The sequence below is a fragment of the Medicago truncatula genome, chromosome 6 (genome assembly GCF_003473485.1).
Source record: "Medicago truncatula cultivar Jemalong A17 chromosome 6, MtrunA17r5.0-ANR, whole genome shotgun sequence".
Classification (NCBI taxonomy): domain Eukaryota; kingdom Viridiplantae; phylum Streptophyta; class Magnoliopsida; order Fabales; family Fabaceae; genus Medicago; species Medicago truncatula.
This window is the reverse complement of record NC_053047.1, coordinates 7057009-7066967: the sequence shown is the minus strand read 5'-3', so window position 1 is coordinate 7066967 and position 9959 is coordinate 7057009. Positions and strand designations below refer to the sequence as shown.

The window sequence follows — 9959 nt, the reverse complement described above, 5'->3', positions numbered from 1 at the left end:
AACTTACTAATTAGAAGATGTTGAAATTTTGAAATGTATGATCTATGGTGATGGAGAAAAACAATGTTAGTTAGAAATGATGTGTTTCTTTATTTTGTTTTAACCTTGTCTTTGTTTTGAGGAATGATGTTATCTATGGAAACAACAATTTTTTTCTTATTATCACACAAAAAAAATCGATCAAGACCATCTATTTTTCATTTTTGGGCTAAAACGGAAGGGAAAAGATCCCTCATGATCATGCTAAATTGGCCGAAGCAATATCCCAATTATGGATCTGACCCATATTAACAAACAACCCTTAGTATAAGCAATAGAATATTGGTTATGGATGTAAGGGTTAAGAGAAGTGCAAAGAGAAGAAGTCATAGCGGGGCTTTGCTAATCAATTGGTGGCATTTAAAGGGTGAAAAACAAAGAATTTTCCAACACAAGATCTTAAAGGGATGTTTCATGCAACCACAAGGAAGCGCTAAAGATATGTGGGAGAAGATGGCACATGAGATTAAAGAAGTAGCAAAGCAACGTTGGAAGATTCAAGAGATTTTGGACCTAGAGGTGAAGAATTTTGGTGGTGGAATGACAATGTTCAAAGTAAAGCTCGAATCAAAAGAGATTATTTCAAAGACTGACCTAGGTGTCAAAATGTCGAAACTTGGGGTAAATATAAGATATATAGGAAAGAGGCTAAGAAGGTGGTGAGTGAAGCGAGAACTCAAGCTTTTGAAGGATTATACCAATCTTTGGGTACCAATCTTTGTGTACCAAAGAGGGAGAGAAATCTTAATATAAGCTTTCTAAGGGACGAGAAAGAAAGATAAGAGATCTGGACTAGGTATGTTGTCTGACCCAACTGTCTTGCCATTACTCATCCTTTTCAACACTTCTTTTACCTTGTGCTCTTGAATCTGACGATAGTAGTTTTAGTTTCGGTCCTCCTCTCCGACCTCTAGCCTGTTAGAGTCCGGTAAGATCTCATATCCTTTATTAAATAAGTTATGGAAACACTTCTTTCATATATCCTTTATATATCTTTCCAAAACCAAAACTCTACCCTTTTCATCTTTAATATACTTCACCTCGTTAAATGGTTAAAGTTAAAGGGTTAAAGTTTCTCGTAGACCTAACTTAATTGATAATGTTGATATTATTAGATTAAACATCTTCATCTAAATTTAAACCCATAATATCAACTTTTACTATGTTCTGAAACATTAAAAAGCCATTTCTTAAGAACAAATAAGTGAATGCCCGTAATTTTGAATTTCAAATTAGACAATAGATTGGAAAGCAAGGTTTAACTTTTTAATGTTTCAGAACATGGTAAAAGTTAAAATTTCTCGTAGACCTAACTTAATTGATAATGTTGATATTATTAGATTGAACATCTTCATCTAAATTTGTACCTAGAATCTTGCACTTATATAAATTTTAGGCTAAAATATGGTTTTGCTCCCTGCAAATATGTCTCGTTTTGGTTTTAGTCCCTGTAAAAAAAAATTGTTGTTTTTGGTCCCTGCAAAATATTTTGTTTTTGGAAATAGTCCCTGCAGAGACTATTTCCATATTTTGTTTTTGGAAATAGTCCCTGCAGGGACTATTTCCAAAAACAAAATATTTTGCAGGGACCTTTTTCAAAATCAAAAGATTTTGCAGGGACTATTTCTCTAATAAATGGTTCAGTCATCATGTGACACGTGTGCAAATTATCACAAAAGTGGAGCCAGGGACCAAAACCAAAAAGAGACATATTTGCAGGGACCAAAAACAACAAAAAAAATTTGCAGGGACTAAAACCAAAACGAGGCATATTTGCAGGGACCAAAACCATATTTTAGCCTAAATTTTAAGTGATGTCACTTCGTCTATATAAAAGGGAAAAAAACATTTGTTAGCTTTCGATGTATAGTTTATGCTCTTCTTTTAGTGTTAATGTTCTCATCTCAAGTCTAATTAGGGTTGCAAACGGGGCGAGTGGGGGAGTACTGCTCCTCGTCGCTGCCACCCCAAGTGTTTCACGTCCCCGACGTCCCTATTCCTTGCCTTGGGGAGATCTTTTCCCAACCCCCACGGATCTCCATAGTCTTTGCCAGGAGGACCTCATCAATATAAAAATATTCAAATTTCTATTGTTTTTAATCTAATTGGTGCTAAAGTAATTTGAAATTTAATCATAAAACAAATGAAGGATTTAAACATCACATTTTAAAGCAATGTATACACATTGTGTACAAAGAAAAATAAATAAAACATATAAAACAATTGAATATAAACATATAAATGTTATTTTAGTACAATTTTTGGACTGGATTTAGTGATTTAAATTATGGTTAAGCCAATGATATGGGATAACATTCAGAGAAATTCATTATCTCTTTTTTCAAAGTTACTTACGCATCATATGATGCATTTTCTAAGGTGTGTTTTTGGTACACTTTTACCATCTTCAAGCAGACAATTTTTGCTGTGTAAAACAACCTCCTTAAAATTTGATATAGTAGTAAAATGGAGGTGTTATTAGTATTTTTACCAAGCAACAAATATTGAATGTGATGCAAACTTGGCCCTAATATAAGCAGCCAGATTATATGCTCTCTAACAAATTGTAATTTGTTTAGATAATGAGGACATTTTTTGAATCATTTAATATTCCATGTTCAACAAAAATGCAAAGTTGCATATCATATGAAAAAAGATTACCAACTATTACAAAATCATTACATACCATTGAATATAAAGAAAAAAATTATCATCTCAGGAGATTTCTTGATATAGTTGAACTTTTTTTATGTTGAAGTCTTTCTTGATGCTTTAATTATCATCTCAAGAGATTTCTCCATACAGCACTTGATTTTTTGCTTGTCAATGAAATCTTTCTCTGAACCAAATGCAATTCTTAACTTTCCCATATAGCTCATGATCGTTACTGTGAGACTCTGCAATTCCACAAAAAAATAACCAAAATATAAAAAATAACCCTTCGAAAGAAAAAAATGCAAATTAATCGTCAATTTTGTCCCTAAACTTCTCTAGCAATCGAACAAATTGATACAAAAAATGCAACATGATCTTGAAGGTGAAAGTCCTCGATCAAGTTAATCTCGTTAGGAAACATCGGTAGCGATGGCCAAAATTGACCGATCTAAATAAAGTTAATGCTAATGTGATTGAAGGTTTTCAATTTATTGACTGTTTTCAAATTTTGTTAATTATAAGATCGAATTCACATAAATGTTTTGTGAACACATTTTCGACATCAACAACTTATATACTGATTTTTTTGTTGTTTTTCCTTTCTTCGGTTCTTCTTAGCTCCGATGTCAATACACATATTTAGGTTGTATTTTATACGTTGTTGAGATATGATGTCGTTTTTCGTGTGTCTAAATAACTAAACTCTAAAGATAAAAATTGATTTTAACATTTCAAAAGTGTAAAACCACATTTAAGTGCAAGAATTCACATGCCTCTGGTGGACCAACAACCATGAAGTATAGACCTTTAACTGGATGATTAGCCAAAGCCATTTGCTCCACTGGCCCAATGATGTTTGAGATTGTTGTACTTGAGTTTCTTAAAGTACTGTGTACATATCTAGCTGCAGCCTGAAAAGCCAATTTATTAAGATGCAAATTTTCAATTAAATAAACCTATGGATTAGTTTTGAAGTATACCAAATAAAAAAATTAAATTTTCACACTTGTAGTATTATGATCCCCTAGGTAAATTGATTCAACTTACTATGTTGATTGTAATTCCTTACATTCGGTACAATCTATATCACTCTTCTCTATTTCTTTACGATTTGTTTCACCTCTAAGGATCAAACCCTAACAGCTTGTTTTCGCTTTCCCTCAAAGTATTCGAAAGTATATATACTCTTGAAGAGTATACTTTCAAACACATGTGTTTGTTTCTATAAACGGGGTTGAGAAAAGAAGCTCTCTAAACTAATACATACAAAATTTGATATTTGGGTAAAACAACATTACATCTTATATATTTGATGGTGTAAAAAACATTTTACACTTAAGATGACATTCAAAAAGATCACATGATTTAAATGCATAATAATAGAACTATTTCCTAAAATCCCTAAATAAAACTTTTTTATATCTATATATGTACAACTAATTTATACTATTAGACTATAAAGTCTCCAAGGTGTAGTTCAAGTGGTTGAGCTCGGATACCATAAGGAATTTGAGAAGGAGCTACATGATTTAAACTATATGGCCACTAAATAATATATACTAACAACTAGGGTTTGCTAGAAAAAACTAGGGTTTGTCCATAAAAAAAGTTATTGTCAAGTGTATACAAATTATATGTTTTATTTAAATTTGATTTTTTTCTTTTCATTTTTTACAAAAAAAAAAATGACATTTATATAAAAAAATTGGAAACCCTTCTCAATTATATTTTTTAGACATAGACATAGAAAATTAATGACATTAAATTAAGTCTAATTACCAACCTCAGGGCCTCTGAGTGTTTTCACCATATTTAAGAGCATGCCAGTAAGAGGTGTAACCAAAGAATTTTTCTTCCTGCTGATTTCTTTATGAGCTTCCCAAATAAATTCAAGTGGATTTTCAAATTTAGGATCATTAAGCTCTGGAATTGGTACATGCAAAAATGCAAATTGATTCCCCCAAGCAGCACCATTATTGTTCTTGCTAACCATTTCCTTAACAGATTTATAACCCTTGATATTTCTTGTATTTAGCAAGACAAGTGCTGTAGAGTTAGCTTTTCTTGATTCCTTATTAACTTCTAGCATGTATAACCGAATGCCAAAGAAAATTAATCCAGCAATCACATCATTTATGCTCTGTGGAAATAATGAGATAAAAAATCATTAATTAATTGAGAATGTAAAATTAATTTCTAAGAATAAACAATGTTACTAGTTAATTTAGTGCTATTAAATTGAAGAATATTTAATATTTTCCTTAAACCTTTTTTTCTTTTTTTTACTCCAACAACTTCACCTATAAATTCATCTATGATATGATAGTGTCATAAATTAGTGGATGCAAGGTAGATGTAAAACAAAACAAAGAGTGTGACCAAAAAAAGAGCATTGATTCTACTCCCAAAATGAACAACTATTATTATGGGTGTAAAAAATAGGCATGTACTATTTTATATACATAGTTTTATACTAATAATTGAAATTCATTTTTTATGTGGGATTTAATTTCTAATAAAAAGGAATAATTATACTCATAATCCCTAATGACTGCCTCAAATAAAATTTGAGGGACCAAAACTAAATGGTTTAAAAATATAATAACTAAGCAAAAAATAAAATAAAAGTCCAACTATGAGATATTTCACCTACCACTCCAAGTCTTGTTTTCACTTCTTTGATATGCTCCATAGTGAATGAAACATTTGAGATAGTAATTTGTCGAAGCTTGACATCATCAGCACGTGACCTAATTGGTGTTAGGTCATCTTCAATCATGCTACTTTTCAAAATACTCCATCCAAAATCCAACATAGACCAAATTGTTGATGAGAAAATAGAGGGAAATCTCTTGATAATTGCTTTGGTATTAAAAATAGACTTAGGTCTAATTTTACTTGATGGTAATGTGAATGGAAGAGAAGGGTTATCAGCTCTTTCTAAACATGAAAGAAGTGCACCCATTAGAGAGTAACCATCTCCAAGTGCATGATGAAGTTTGAATACTAAGGTACCAGCTGCATTTTTTGTTGGATATTTAATAATATGTATCTCCCAAAGTGGTCTATCTTGTGGTAAATGTTCCATTGCTATTTTGGACATATAATCATCAAGATGTTCATCATAGAATGAGTTGGATGATTTGTCACTTGGAAATTCAGGAACTTTAATATGTTCTTCCAAGTTAACTTCAACTTTCTTCCATTTTTTCTCTCCATCGAATTGGTCCATGATCTATTCAATCAAGTAGTTCATGATTAGTTTTTCAATTTTTGCTAATAATAGAAAAAATTAATTGGTCTAAATAATGAGACACATTCAAACATAAACATTTTTGTTAAAAACATGCACATACATTTGTGGAAAAATAATATAGTTTGTTCAATTACATCAAAATTATATCATTTGGCTAATCATAACATTACAAAATTGATAATGTCAAAATTGTTAAGTTTGACATATTCACTCGAGTCAAACCTAAAACCTTGTAGCGCTTAACACTTCAGCTAGGAAAAAAATATACACTAATTAATATTCGTAGGCAAAAATTCGAAACAGAAATGAATGCTCTTCTAGTGTGGGCCAAAAAGGTCACATGATTTGCATTAATCACATTTAATAATATATTGGAAGAAAACACATATAATATGATAATGACTCCTTAAGAAAACGTACCTATCAATTTTAATTATTCTTTTCTCTCTCTTGACCCCAATATAATAGCATACATGAACAAGAGCATGAACCATGCCATAAAATTTCCAATTCCAACTATTAATTGGTCCTTGCTCCTTAAAAAAAAAAAAATCTATTGGTCCTTGCTAGATCTTGTAGTTTTTATTTTAGTCAAACTAGCTAGGTACTTATAATTTTTTTTAAGTGTAGCATCTTATAGTTGAGAAGTCATAGAGATGTGAAGTCATGCCCCCATAAAAGAAAATTATAAATTAAAAATATTACAATAATATTATGTGTAATAGTTTAGGATGAATGATCTAACAAGTCTCATGTTGCATTTTACTTTTTTCATTTCTTTAAAAAAAGATATTTTATGGGAAGTATCTTTTTCTAAGAAAAAGGGATTTGTATGTGAAGTCATTTTTGAGGTATATTTTAAGTTTTAAACTTATTTAGTCTCTATAGTTACGCACATTCTATATCCGTTACACACCAAAAAAGACTTAAAGATTTAAAGAATATCAATTTAAAATAATATATATTAAAAAAATTAAAATTTAATGTGATATTATAAACGCCAAAAACAAAAAAACTTACATTCCAAATGATGAGTCGTTTTTGAAACTATTATTTTCATTATAAATTCAGATTTAGCCAACATTGCAAACATGAAGTACAGATCTTCAAAGCAAAGTACCACTCCAAAGTTCATAATTTCTCTATAAAGTATAAACAATTATTTTTAAACAAAGCACACACATAAACAATATTGAGATATTTGTACCTAAAACATAATAATAAGATGTAGAAAGAGATATTAAAATGTGCCAAAAAATAAATAAAGGATGTGACTGAAGTTAATACTACATAATAATAAACATGATTAATAAACATAAAAATATATTTTAAAATGAAAGAAATATATTACCATGATGGAGGAGAAACGTGTGTTAATAGGAAGGAAGATATCTTGAAGCAATTCAAAGGTAGAAATGTGTGTTAATGGAATTGAAAATTCTAAAACACCTAAAATGTATATGCAAAGGGAAGAGCTGTTCAAATATTGTCCTGTGGGACTCACTGGCTCTGAAATTTCTTCTTCAAACCCTTCCATATTTTTCTTTCACTATTTAACTATATAAATAAAATATATAAAAAAATATTACTAAGCTAGATGAATGGTAGAATGAGTTTTTTGCTGTTGAAATTTGAGTTGGTGTGTTGGGGTAGATATATACATGGGAAGTAAGAGAGAGAAGGGAAAGTATTCTTGGCATTAATTAAATACTAAGGGTTGTTTGCCCTTATTTAATGGTCACACAGCTTGCATCCCCTACCCTTGGCGGTTTCTTAATGTACTTGCACTGGTGCAGGGAAATGATCAGATTTTCTGGTAGATCCAGCTTTGAATAAATATACATTTCTTTTGTACAAAGCATTCAATATATACCTAATGTGTGTTTAATTTTGATAGTTTTGTGTTAACCCTTTGATTAGTAAGGAAATGGGTCATAGTAATATGAAGTTCGATTGAGAGTAAATGAAGTTTGGTCAAGAATGTGTCAACTTAGAAATCGAACTCGAATTCTCCAAAATGATTCGTTTTTCGATGGAACTCATTAACTACTTGAGTTGATTACAATTACAATAATTTTAAAATTTTGAAAAGATTTTTTGTGTGGGATTCGTAAGATTAGACTAGATCTAAGGCCCAGAAGAAAACGTTGATAAATATACTTGCATGTTACTTACCAACTAACAAGGTCTTCACATTTATGGTAGGAGTTGAACTCGTGTCTTTAATTATGAAATACTATGAGTCAATTACTTATTAACTAGATCAACCTTTCTTAGTTTTATCTATTAGTCAATATTTCTCGCAATATAAAACACGTTTTTATTATCCAATCAATGAAAATTTGTTTAGTTGGTAAATAGTTGATTCATTTGGGTTATCAGTTTAACTCATGTTTATCGAGCCTTAAGATCTGCCCTTCTGATGGTGAGCAACTGAAGTTTAACTAGCCTATATTTTTTTTACTAAACAAAAGAGAAGTAGGTCTGCCTTGGAGGCGAAAGTTGGAGATTATATCATACCACAAGTTACACGGTTTAAATATCTTGGGTCCATAGTAAAAAATGACGGAGAAATAGAAGCAGATGTAAATCATCGTATTCAAGCTGGGTGGTTGCAATGGGAAAGAGCCTCATGTGTTTTGTGCGATAAGAAAGTACTCCTTAAGTTGAAAGGAAAGTTCTATCGGACAACAGTCAGACCGACGATCTTGTATGGTACGGAGTGTTGGGCGGTTAAGAGCCAACATGAGAATCAAGTAAGTGCAGCGGAGATGAGGATGTTGCACTGGATGAGTAGTAAGACTAGACATGATAGGATTAAGAATGACACCATTAGAGAGAGAGTGGGGGTAGCACCTATAGTAGAAAAGTTGGTAGAAAATGGGCTTAGATGATTTGGACATATAGAGAGAAGATCCATAGATGCAGTCGTAAGAAGGGTATATCAAATGGAGGAGAGTGGTTAAGAGAGGTAGAGGAAGACCTAGGAAAACTATAGAGAAACCATTAGAAAGGATTTAGAGGTCAATGAGTTGGATCCAAATATGATTTATGATAGAACACTATGACGTCATTTGATCCATGTAGCCGACCCCACTTAATGGAATAAGGCTTGGTTGTTGTTGTACTAAACCAAAGATTTTATCACCTAAATTGTATTTGCGAATGATTTATTCTGAACGGATATATATTTTTTCGACGAGTATTAAATGAATTTTATATTTTTTAATGGAAATGGATCTTATATTAATTTACAAATATTAGAAATTAGATAACTTGTTTTTGGGATGTGAAGTTTTTTAGACCTTTTAGTTACTAGGTCGACAACGGATGGGTATTTCTTCAATGAATCATCTTTTAGTTACTAGTGCGTTTGGAGGATTTTCCAAGAAAATAAGGTATTCGGCGCATATTGTATGGTTTGCTTGTGTCTAGCTAACGAGGAAGGAAAAAACTACCATTGTTTTAGGCAAAGGGAGGAGTCAATTGCTCATTTGATTGATAAATTAAACTATTATCCTTTTGGGGTTGAAAACCAATAGTCAAATATCAGCTTCTGACTTTCATATCATTGATGGGTTAACATTTAATGTTTGTAGGATTAATCACATAGTTGTGTTCTTTCTTTGTTGTTTTCGTGTTGATGTTCTTATTATACTTTGAGTTTTCCCTTGCACTCCTTGTGTTTGAGAGAATATTTTTGATGGTATACAATTTAATTTTGGCTTATTAAAAGAATTGTGAATAATCTCCGTGAGTTTAGCTCAGTTATTTGGGATATTGCATATTATATGCAGGAGCTGAGGTTCGAACCCCGGATACTCCACTTTTCCATAATTAAATTGTACGCGCTCTAGTCACTAGGTTACTTGATAAAAAAAAAAAAGAATTGTGAATAATAGAAAACATGAATATGACATATATAATATTTTCAACCATTTTGCCATTGAACATGAGGGGTAACCTTGGCGCAACTAGTAAAGTTGTTGTCATGTGACTGAAAGGTCAC

General features: G+C 31.2%; 1 protein-coding gene across 1 annotated transcript; it reads right to left on the bottom strand.

Annotated features, from left to right (window-relative positions):
* Positions 1-2630: 2630 nt before the first annotated feature.
* LOC25479742 (O-acyltransferase WSD1) lies at positions 2631-7600 on the bottom strand. Its single transcript, XM_039835024.1, has 5 exons — positions 7302-7600; positions 5348-5929; positions 4478-4834; positions 3468-3605; positions 2631-2936 (listed from the first exon to the last, which is right to left on the bottom strand). Exons 1-5 carry the CDS (start codon positions 7485-7487, stop codon positions 2787-2789), a joined length of 1413 nt encoding a protein of 470 aa, XP_039690958.1. The 5' UTR covers positions 7488-7600; the 3' UTR covers positions 2631-2786.
* Between the last annotated feature and the right edge of the window lie 2359 nt (positions 7601-9959).

What these genes read in the sequence shown, in the direction of transcription:
- LOC25479742 (XM_039835024.1), bottom strand. Translation starts at nt 7,487, where the DNA reads ATGGAAGGGTTTGAAGAAGAAATTTCAGAGCCAGTGAGTCCCACAGGA. An exon ending in CACGTTTCTCCTCCATCATG is followed by an intron (nt 5,930 to 7,301) that starts GTAATATATTTC and finishes TTGATTGAATAG; the next exon opens with ATCATGGACCAATTCGATGG. An exon ending in TGAAAACAAGACTTGGAGTG is followed by an intron (nt 4,835 to 5,347) that starts GTAGGTGAAATA and finishes TTATTTCCACAG; the next exon opens with AGCATAAATGATGTGATTGC.